The 11,443-nt window shown below is 32.5% G+C and overlaps 2 protein-coding genes across 3 annotated transcripts; one reads left to right on the top strand and one right to left on the bottom strand.

Moving 5' to 3' along the window:
• The first annotated feature begins 5,848 nt into the window (after positions 1-5,848).
• LOC108765494 (putative nuclease HARBI1) lies at positions 5,849-8,052 on the top strand. Of its 2 annotated transcripts, XR_001940323.1 has the most exons (4): positions 5,849-6,097; positions 6,187-6,762; positions 6,827-7,167; positions 7,265-8,052. XR_001940323.1 is itself a non-coding variant. In XM_018514249.1 (2 exons), exons 1-2 carry the CDS (start codon positions 6,951-6,953, stop codon positions 7,876-7,878), a joined length of 831 nt encoding a protein of 276 aa, XP_018369751.1. In that variant the 5' UTR covers positions 6,892-6,950; the 3' UTR covers positions 7,879-8,052. The 2 variants fall into 2 exon arrangements, 1 of the variants encoding a protein (XP_018369751.1); XM_018514249.1 differs by lacking the exons at positions 5,849-6,097; positions 6,187-6,762 and having other exon boundaries at positions 6,892-7,167.
• Positions 8,053-9,539: 1,487 nt separating this feature from the next.
• Positions 9,540-10,512, bottom strand: LOC108765496 (uncharacterized). The gene is made up of 4 exons (XM_018514251.1): positions 10,449-10,512; positions 10,191-10,365; positions 9,949-10,112; positions 9,540-9,865 (listed from the first exon to the last, which is right to left on the bottom strand). The coding sequence occupies exons 2-4, from the start codon at positions 10,220-10,222 to the stop codon at positions 9,750-9,752; spliced, it is 312 nt and encodes a 103-aa protein (XP_018369753.1). The 5' UTR covers positions 10,223-10,365; positions 10,449-10,512; the 3' UTR covers positions 9,540-9,749.
• Between the last annotated feature and the right edge of the window lie 931 nt (positions 10,513-11,443).

The raw sequence follows: 11,443 nt of genomic DNA, 5'->3' as shown, positions 1-11,443 counted from the left end.
ATCGAAAAGAAATATATTATTAAAATAAACTTTAGGAACTGTTTATGCCTTTGGCATTATTTATTTAATATCACAACTTTTCTTGTAACACTAATTGCTTATAATTATTTTTAAAAAGTCTAGAAAGTAAGATATCACATACAAAGTTCAAAATAAAATTTCCTTATTTCATTAAAAGAGAAGACTGAGAGAAGACTTTAATATAGTAATCGCTATCTATTGAGATATAAAGGAACTTCTCTTTATTTCTTTATTTTTTATTGATTCTCTCATGGCAATACTTTTACTGGTAAGTTTTGATTGTTTGGAAAATAAAGCAGCAATATTCTCTCTTTGTTTCAAACCATACAATCTACTTCTCATTCTGATAAAACGATATAATATTTTCCTTGTAATCTTGTGACAATCAGGAATATTATTTCCTTCCCAAATATATAGCATTCCTTCCGTGAAACATTGTACAATGTCAATATTCTTTGCATTCAGTAAAACAAATCTTATTTTTCGAAATGTAATTTCACATTTCATTATAGCTTTGAAACAATCATGAGATACTTCTACTAGAGCACCAGGAGTATAGTTTTTTAATTGCACTACTAAATTGAATGGATGAGATTTATTTTCGTGCCAGAGAACAGAATTAATACATGTTTCGCAAGATTTGTAACTTTTCTTTACACTTCTTAGTACAGCTCCGACCATATCATAAATGATAAAACCATTCTTACTCATCCAGAATCTTCATCTCTTAACCGAGGGAATGTTATACCTGCTAATTCAATAATTTCATTTTGTATCTCTGTCAGTCTTCTAATCTCGTGCTCTTTTTTTGAATATGTAAGGAAATCACCTGCCAAGTATCCTTCATCAGTTTCATAACTAGAATCCTTTATAGTACTACAAAACTGCAATTGTAATTACTTTAAAATTCTGTTTGAAGGCAATTATATTTGGAAGAGGCTGAGCCAATCTTATGCACGAGAAAAGATTTTCTACACTATCCTGGGTGAAACGACCTAACAGAAGGAAACTGTACCCTACTTTATTTAAATAATATTCTTGTAGATTCACAACAGAAGAACAAAGGATGCGAATACCTGTTTTACATGGTTTCCACGCTCCTTTTCCAACAGACATATTGTGAATTATATGTTCGAATTTTCTTATGTGATCTAGAGTTGAGAGATATACGTCCGTATTGTATTTACTCAAAGCCATTTTGTAATTTCTGCTTGTGATGATATCGAAGAAATGATTACTGAAGTCAACGAACCATGCTGTTGTGAGATAGGTTGGATCATGTTTGTACTCTGCAAGCAACTTCAAACCGGTTCTTGTTTTGTTGTTGATCACATCTTTTGCCGTCTGCACTTTCATTTTCTCAAAATGTCCAGAACATTGCACACTGGGCTTTTTTTAAACGGTAAGCCACTTTTAGTTCAAATTTAGATTCATGTTCCTGAAGATCCATAATATGTGAATATTTCACTTCATTAGTAGGGAGGCGGGCTTCCGCAACAACGTCTAAAGGTAATTTAATAATTTGAATTGTTTGTAACATAAGCTTAAAATTTTTTAAAATATGGATCGGATATGAAGTAAAATCTATCATTTGGACGACAAGGATGAACAATCGAGCTAATAACATTCTCTCCCTTTCTGCCATGGATACCCCAAGATTTCCACATAGCTTGATTGTCGGAGCCCATGTCAGTAGTAATGCAGTTCACAAAAAGGCCTATCTCTTCTGTTTTTTTAATGACATCTTCTATTATTTTACGAAGTTCCTTTCCTGTTAAGTTTTCGGTTCTATTTTTCTTTTTTACTTCGTCACTCATAGATCTTGTCAAGAATCATGTGACTGTTTGCTTTCATCTTATAGAAGAGCCAGTCAATATAATGACAATAGCTTTTGTGTTTATGCCAGAATGAGGTGAAAATGTTGATTGCCCCACCCACTTGTATAAACTGGTGTTTAATCTTTCGTCAGGTGTAATAGCCATTTCGTCCATCATAATAGAACATTGTCTCTCTCGTTCTTGTTATTCATTTTCTTTATTTCCATGGATAGTATATCAAAAACTTCCATTAAAATTCCACTGTCGAATTTCAAATGTTGGACTTGTTTTTGAAGAGTACGGACGGAAGGAAATAAGTGTGTCTCATTTACGACATGAGAATATCCTTTGGTCCAGGCTTGTTCAACACTTTGCTCGTGAAAACGCTTCCCCCTCTCCGTAGAGGCTCCGCCTGAATTCAGGTCTGTCCGAGATTCAGAGACTAAAGGAGCCAAGGAAGAACCCATTTCTCAATATACAATTATAGTAGCTGTTTTTTATTATGTTTATTATGCTCAGCAGTGACACCCAAAAATTACAATAAAATTTAATCACAAACGTTTCTACCTTTAATTTGATCAATCATGTCTGTCTATACATTTTATGAATCTTTATTCTATGAATCTCGGACAGACCTGAATTCAGGCGGAACCTTGGCGCTTATTCTTTGTTGTTTTCGCTCCGTCTTGCTCTACTGAGATGATGGAGTGGGGGAAGCGTTTTCGACTCATGAGCAATGTTGGACAGGCCTGCTTTAGTCCCACATTTTTTTTTCAGGATAAGCCCTTTTCGAATGGTATTGGTATTCCATTTCAAACACAGGACTTCCGACCTAAAGCCTCTATCTGGGGTGATCCCGATTAATCACGGCTCGATTGGACACCACCAATCACAGCGACCAGTGCTTAGGAGCTTTGTAGTCTTAAGCGCTGTGAGTGGCTCGTGTCCAATTGAACCGTGTCCAACTGGGTGCCAGCCGTTGTTTTAACTAGTTTACGCTTTAGAACCTGCATTTTTTTAATATCAACGAGATGTCTCTCTAAAAATTTAACTTTTCGTTTATAAATACGATTTTCTTCTTTTACTTCCTTCAGTTTGTTTTGGATAATAGCAAGGTATTTCTTTGCATTTTTCAAAGGTTCAACTGTTGAGACCGGTGATGGAACAGATATTGCTGAAATGGATGGTAGTGAAGATGTCTCAGACACTGTTAAGACCGGTGATGGAACCGATTCTGTTCAGACCGGTGATGGAACTGATTCTGATGAGACCGCTGATGATTATAATGAGGCAGATGAAGTACCACATTCCTGCAGACGGAGTTCATGTTGGCTGCAAAATTAGATTTAATAAAATATTTATTAAATTATTAATTAATTATATTATCATTTGGTTAGATAGCATGAAAAAGTATGTGCGCGGTGTGAATAATTATTATCAATTAATTATAGTAAGTTAATTACAGAATTGTCGTTGAATTTTCTTTTAGATTATCAGGTCTGTTGCTTGAATTAGTCAAATCACTAAAAGGTTGTCAACTGATTGCATAGGAATGCTCAGTTAGGCTATGATTCTTTCTTGTTACAAATTTAGTAGGCACAGCATGTGATTTTAATTTTTTTTCCCATCAACTCTCATTTCTTCAAATTGATCTTGTTCAAAATGAAATTATAAATAAAAGAAATAAACTATAAATAAACAATTGTTTATGCATATATATATGTAATTATACATACAATATTGTAAAACAAATATTAGGAAAAATTTAAAGTTTACACTTACTTCACAAAGAACTCCAGTCTTGCCAGGAGACCAATTTGGACCTCGATTCACTTTTTCTTTCCTTATTTTACGATACTTAGTATCTTTGGGAAAATATGGCATATAAATTTTCTGTCCTGTACGTACCGGACAGTCCGGGACTGAGCATTTTCGTACCATATCGCTAATTAAAGAGAAAATAATATAATCATAAAAATATCATTATATGCAATCATATCACAAAATCTTATCATATTATTCATGTTCATATTGTAAGAAAGTTCCAGAATCATATAGAACATTCTAGAGCTTTCGACTTATTTCTTCTCCCCGCGAACTGCTGACATCTATCACAGCACTCTGTTGCTCCAGAGCCAATCGGAGCACGCGACGTCACCGCGCACGCCGCATGCGTAAGCAGTGATGCCAATTTAGCGGTTTTCCAGCTAGATCTAGCGTTTTTAAAGGGTCGTCTAGGTACAAAATTTAAGAAATGCGGCTAGCGGTAATTCTGACGGGATTTAATTTTCCTTTTAGCGTTTTTTGACGATTTTTTAAAGCTCAGATGGATACTTATGCCTGATTTATGCTTCGGTCTTAACCCTAAAATTAGTCTTAATCTTAAGATTCAACCAATAGGATTGCCAGTCTTAATTGGACCAATTAAAATACAGAAAATGTTAAATAATAGTAATTGTTTATAGATATGGTCTAAAAAGACATGATAAATGTTGTTATAACTATGAGATACCAATTTCGTACATAAAATTAATTGGGACTAGTACAGCATATAATGACAAGGATGATAACGTCATTGAGGACACTGATTTTGAAGACGATGAATGGATCGATATTGAATGAGATATAGTGCGACCTTTTAGACCAGAATCAGACTATACATTGAAGATTGAAATTAAAAATTAAAAATTGAAATTTCACCAATGAGAACGAAAAAATTCTGGCTCTTGTTCTGATTGGTCAAACCTCAATTTTTCATTCTTCAATGCGTAGTCTGATTCCGGCCTTACATGTTTTACATTAATTTTTAGTATAAAATACAGTTTAATATATATGTAAGAATAGATTAAATATTTACGTTTTTGTTAAATATATTAAACATTTACGTTTTAGTTCAATCGTTTAAAACTGGTTTCCACATGGAACCGTGGTTAGAGTCTACTATACAAAGCTGCGTAATCATTGCTACCTGTAGCGATAGCGAGTACTCATTTAACGTGACGATTATTGTAGCCTTTTTTCGCAAAATAAATTGTGATACTACGTAAATTTTAACCAACAAATTCATTTACATAATGAAATTTCTTTTACAATTATACTATTAAAAAATCAATAATTATATATATATATATATATATATGTATGTATCATTCTTTTCTAGCACTCATCTTATATAAATGCGTGCGTAAAAGTGATTATAAACATATATAAATATCTGACGGTTTTTGGCGGTTTTTCAAGTAGAATCTAGCAGATAATGTTTTTCAATAGTTGGCATCACTGTACGTAAGAGATCTCAGCGGAGAATAAAGGGTCTCGGAGTACGGCCAAGTACGGCTCACGGGGCGAGATGTTCATTGGATTTCGGAATAGATTTATCTAGTATTCGATAGTCGTATATCACCAAAAGAATTCCGTCATTGTTACGCGAAAGTGCATTTAATTTTGTATCAATGTAGTTGTGTGTGTTAATAAAGACAGTGATCGGGTTAATTATACCGTGACTGTTTGTTACGCATCCTTCTAGATACTCCTTTATTACTCCTATTAAGGATTTTCCTGACAAATATATGTATATATCTAGTTATATCACGGTAATCTCCTAAAGAGAGATATATCCTGGTATAACAGTGTAAATTATCGAGTATAATCATATACTCTCAGAAGTGGATTAGATTTAATTATAAATCTTACATTATCATAGTGGGAAAGATCTTTTTCCTACAGAAGTCTTATAATATCATATCATTATATCACAAATATATCATTATATGCAATTAAAATGTTTAAACTTACGCATAAAAAATGTTAACATATAACTTTAACCTGCTTACTTCTTCGCGTGAGAATGGCCCAGACTATAACCTCAAAAAAAGGCCCATCTACAATACACGTAGTAAGCTTGGTTTAAAGCCCATTCTACAATTGCGTAAATGTAGTTGTAAATAGTTGTAGTTGTAAGAATTGATCAATCACTGTCGAATACAAGAAGAGTATTCAACTGTGATTGGTCAATTCTTACAACTACAATCACTTACAACTACGCTTACGTAATTGTAGAATAGGCTTAAGAAGTAAGAGTAGGTTTAAGGAGCAAAGAATAAGGAGCTTACGCTCGTCTACAATACAGAGGAGTAGAAATCGGGGTAGAGATGGCATTGTCATCGTTCAATAAGTTATTTCAATACTACCATGTACATTATCACAAAGTAATTCTAATAACAGCTCAGATGTATTGAATATGTTTGAATTCTTTACAGGTAAACAATAATGAAATGGAATTGTTATTAATTATACTGCAAGTGATAGTTATTGTGCATACTCATGTTCTATATTTATTCTGGTTTAGAATATTCAAGTAAGAATGAAGAGGTGTTCTCTAAAGTAAATTCTAAGGACTCATCAAGTACACTTGCTCCAAGCAATTTATCGATTTTGTCAGACAATGCTTCTGCAAGTGTATTGAAAGCTGCAGCCTCTATAATTGTTCCCAAAAAACAAACATCACCACCAGATATTAAGAAGAGAAAACGTGATCCTTTCAAAAAGTTCTTGCTGTAGTTCTTGCTAAATAGGTTATTATTTGCCATGAGAGAATGGATCATCAATTAATTGCGACAAGTTTGTTCCTCATTGCGTGTCATCAGCATTTGACATTACAATGGAAACAACGAAAACAAAGAGGACGTGGCCATGGAAGAAGAAGATGGTGGGTCCGTCCTGTAAATCGAAATAAAGATGAACAAGGTTTCCTTTTAAATCTTATTAGAAAAATGGGGACCCAAGATCACGAGGAATTCTATCGTACTTTTCGAATGTGGCCCGAGCAGTTTAATTGGCTACTTGATCAAGTGCAAGATAAATTGCAGAAACAAAGCCGGAGGACTCCGTTAGATCCTAAGCTACGCTTACAAGTGACCCTTTTGTGAGCATTCAGGAAATTATTTTATATTGAAATTCGGTATTTGATACAATTCTACTATTTTTAGATATCTGGCACAAGGAGATTCTATCTTGAGCAAACACAATGAGTTCCGCATAGGAAGATCAACATAAAATCATTTCTGAGACTTGTAGCGATTTGGGAAGCATTGCAAACACATTTTTCTCCCAATGGATCATAATTCATGGAATGAAGTATCGAATAGATTTATGGAGAAATGGCAGTTTCCTAATTGTCTTGGTGCCATTGATGGGAAACATATCCGCATTAAAGCTCCTCCCATGTCAGGGTCCAAGTTTTTTAATTATAAGAAATTCTTCAGCATTGTGTTGATGGCTGCTTGCGATGCAGAGTATAAGTTTACATGGGTGGATATTGGACAATATGGTATGTATACAATATATAATAGTGCATCTTATTATCTTGATTATCTAAATAAAATGCAGCGTATTGTAAGTAACCCATATCATATTTTTATTTGTAGGATCAGTGAGTGATGGTGGTGTTTGGAACAATACGGATTTTGTGCAGGATTTAGAAGCAGGAGAAGTTAATTTACCACCACCTTCTTCACTCCCTGGTATAGATGTTCCATTTCCCTACGTCTTTGTTGCTGATGAAGCATTTCCATTGAGGAAGTACTTGATGAGACCGTTTCCTAAGAAAAATGAAAGAATGTCTGATGAGGAACGCATTTTCAACTATCGGTTGTCAAGAGCCAGGAGAACAATTGAGAACGCGTTTGCAATTCTGACAATAAAATGGGAAATTCTACTTTCATGTCTAAGCTGTTCCCCAGAACATGCTGAACAGATTGTAAAAGCCATAATATGTCTACATAATTTTTTGATTACATGTAGTCGTTCTGAATATTGCCCTCAGTTTAGGAATACTGAGCACAATGATGAAATTGAAACACGGATTAGTCAATCATTGTTTTACAACTTAGGTAGAGTAGGTGCAAATAGAAGTAGTCGCGTTGCAAACGGAATGAGAAATTACTTAAAGCAATATTTTGTTTCTGAAATTGGTCAAGAGCAAGCACCTTGGCAAAATGAAAGGGCACTTTATGGTCACTTTATAAATGTGCCAGTTTAATTAAAAACAAATGAACAAGCTAATATATTTAAATTCGACGTTATTTATGCAGATATTAGACGTTAATTAGCAGATGTATATAGTTATACTATCGAAAGATTAGTTATTAAAAACTTATTATTTGGCTAAGGACATATAAAAAGACCACAGTACAAAGTTGTAGTTATATCCTATTGCCAGACATTGTATATTATAAGTAGCATTATTAAACTATTGCAAAATTTACTTTTTGTACGTAAAAGAGAAAATATTACTTTAACATATTCTGAAAAGATTTAAAAAGAAAATTGTATTAATTGATAAATTCTTTAACTATGTATGAGAGAGAGAAGTTGTATTATTATTTGTTTAATTTAATGAATACTTAGAGTTTTACAATTAATCCGCAAATGATATCCAATTTAATTTATACATATAACAGAATTATAATATTTTGTCTACAATATATATTGTGATATGATAATGAAAGATTCAACAACAGAATAACATGTACCAAAAGAAGCATTCACGTTAATGTAGAATAATTTAATAATTATTAGTATAATTATATTACAGTAAACACACTTTTTTGCCCTTTTTAAATTTTCTAATTTATACAATCCTTGAAAATGGCTTAAAATTGTTTCTAATAAAATAATACGGTTTGCAATGTATATATTGCAAATTGTCCAGTAATATTTATTAATATTTTTACTTCAAATTGTCACTTGTCACTTTATAAATGTATTCGATTGAAGATCAAAAGCGAAGGCGATATATAAAAACAGAAAGCTAAGAAAGTGTAATTAAATATATACCTACGGTAGCCATAAATTTGATATGCAATGTATATTTTCCATACACATACATATATAAAGTTAATATGACTAGGTAATATATTTCAGATCTTCGTGCTGTATTATTTTACTATTAATAAAATTACATAAACACTGTTTACTTGATTTTTCATTAGCATGGAATAAGGAATTTAATTAAAAATGAATATCTCTCAAGATTTATCTTAATTAATCTTTTTAATTAATATTCTTTAATATTTCTGCTTCAAATGTTTTCTTAACTAAAGTATCCATACATTTATTACAAGCATTATTAAATGCTTTACATATAAAACTTAAAAAAGTAAGAATTGTACATAGCGCAAATATTTGAAATATGGTGTGACCACAAAGTAGGTTTATAAGTTTATTTTTCATACATTATTAAATAAACATTCCGCATATAAAGAAAAATAGAAAACTTACTCTTAAATATATGTTTTATCACAGAGAAAGATTTATATATTAAATACTCTGCGTATAAAAATAATAAAAAAATAAAATCTTATTAAACATGTTAAACACATGTTTTATCACAAAGAAAGATTCATATGTTAAATGCTCTGCGTATAAAAATAACAAAAAATAAAATCTTATTAAACATGTTTTATCACAGAGAAAGATTTTTATATTAAATGCTTTCCGTACAAAAATTTAAAAAATTAAAAACTTACTAAACATTTTAAACGTATTTTATCACTGAGAAATATTAACTATTCAATATTTTCAATAACAAATGTTACGATTTTTTCTTTGCAAAATCATTAATGCTGGAGAGAATATGTATAAGACAATCCATCTGGTATTCCACAGGAACTTTGTTCAATCCCAAGGCTATGGTTCCCATCATGGTTTGTACTTCAGAAGTCACTTCAGATACAGCCAGCTGCTTTGATGTTGAATTCTTTAGCACAGTCTCCAATGTATTGGCCAGCGAAGAAATATTCTTGGAAGATTGTAGCATTATTGCATCTTCTTCATCAGTTAAGTCACGTTTTCTCTTCTTAATATCTGATGATGTTTGTTTCTTGGGAACAATTTTAGAGGCTGCAGCTTTCAATACACTTGCAGAACATTGTCTGACAAAATCGATAAATTGCTTGAAGCAAGTGTACTTGATGAGTCCTTAGAATTCACTTTAGAGAACATCTCTTCATCCTTACTTGAAGATTCTAAACCAGAATAAATATAGAACATGAGTATGCACAATAACTTGCAGTATACTTAATAACAATTCCATTTCATTATTGTTTACCTGTAAAGAATTCAAACATATTCAATACATCTGAGCTGTTATCAGAATTACTTTGTGATGATGTACATGGTGGTGTTGAAATAAGTCGCTGTGAGGCTAATGAATTTAATAAATTCGAAGCCTTGTTATGTATAGGTTTAGAATGCCGGTAGTTTGATGTTGTTCTACATAAATATGATAATCTTAAACATAAACTCTAACATAATCTGTATATAATATACAACCATTGCATGATTACTCACTGTCTAGGTTGAATGTGGTCAACAAGAAACATTAAATCATTATATAATATCCAATTTGACTTATATGCAGTATCATTTCCACCTGCACCAGATCATGCTTGCGACTGCAGAATCTTTCAGTTTTCTTTTCCAAATTTCTGTCGCAAACGGTAAAATTCCTTTTCTGTAGCGAGTCCTGTAAACACAGTATATTACAAGGACAGAAATACATACAAGAACTCTAATCTTGTTTTTCATTGTTATCTACATCGTACTTACCAGTCATTGGTGGTACTAACAAGGCTCCAATATGAGTCCATATTAGATACTTATCACTTTTTTTATTGTAACCTTTGTTTTTTTTCATACAATATAGGATTCTCTCTTACTAGATCTATCCATGATAAAAAGACAAGGGTATGCTCATGCGCATGACCAATCAGATTTTTGTCCTTGCTTACGTCACAACGAGTGGCTTACGCCACTGTTCAGCTATTTCAGATTGTTTTGGAAAGGTAAAATATTTAATTTTACTTCCCTCAGTTTTTTTTGTTTTTTTCATATGATTGCCGCATCCTTTCACTATGCAGGTCATCGTGAAAATATTTTTAACATTAACTTCTACCGATGACAACGTGCACTACGCCATGGACGCCATGATAAATTACGACCGATAACCACCGATTGCACCCGAATCAGAACCGACCAATCAACGCGTACCCGAATATGACGTAGGCAAGGACATGCGCAAGCTGAACGAGTTTTAGACAATTGATGAGCATACCCTTGTATTTTTATCATGGATCTATCAATGTTCTCCATGTGACGATTTGCGCTTCTGATGCTTCAGATTCTGTGACTTCCAAATCCTCTTCCAAATTCATTTCAAAGTCTTCCATATTCATATTAATGACAAGAGAAACAAGCAAGAGATTGTTCAATTTTTAGAAAGAAATTATGTGATAGAATTGTTTCTTTTATTAAAAATTGTATTTGTAGGTAGGGTAGGTTAGTTCTAGGTTAGCACCGGCCGACAACTACGTACATATATGGAATTATTCGAAATAGATTCGATTTCAATCGAATTATTTGACTATTTCCGAGATTTCTGTTGTACTTTCTTAGAAAAATTTCTACGGAATATTTTCGATCGAAATCTATTCCGAATTAATTCCATAAAGGCCCGTCTACAATACACGGAATAAGAAGTAAGAGTAAGAAATTGACCAGTCACAGTCGAATGTGAGAAGAATAATCGACTGTGATTGGTCAAT

Source organism: Trachymyrmex cornetzi, unplaced genomic scaffold (genome assembly GCF_001594075.2).
Source record: "Trachymyrmex cornetzi isolate Tcor2-1 unplaced genomic scaffold, Tcor1.1 scaffold492, whole genome shotgun sequence".
Lineage (NCBI taxonomy): Eukaryota > Metazoa > Arthropoda > Insecta > Hymenoptera > Formicidae > Trachymyrmex > Trachymyrmex cornetzi.
The sequence above is the reverse complement of the archived record's forward strand: the minus strand, read 5'-3'. Positions and strand labels throughout refer to the sequence as shown.

Bases quoted from the DNA above. Each gene is read 5' to 3' on its own strand.
- LOC108765494 (XM_018514249.1), top strand. From the start codon at position 6,951: ATGGATCATAATTCATGGAATGAAGTATCGAATAGATTTATGGAGAAA. The intron at 7,168-7,264 runs GTATGTATACAA...TTTTATTTGTAG, and splicing joins GGTGGATATTGGACAATATG to GATCAGTGAGTGATGGTGGT.
- LOC108765496 (XM_018514251.1), bottom strand. From the start codon at position 10,222: ATGTTTCTTGTTGACCACATTCAACCTAGACA. The intron at 10,113-10,190 runs GTGAGTAATCAT...ATATTTATGTAG, and splicing joins GACCACATTCAACCTAGACA to AACAACATCAAACTACCGGC. The intron at 9,866-9,948 runs GTAAACAATAAT...ATTCTGGTTTAG, and splicing joins TATGTTTGAATTCTTTACAG to AATCTTCAAGTAAGGATGAA.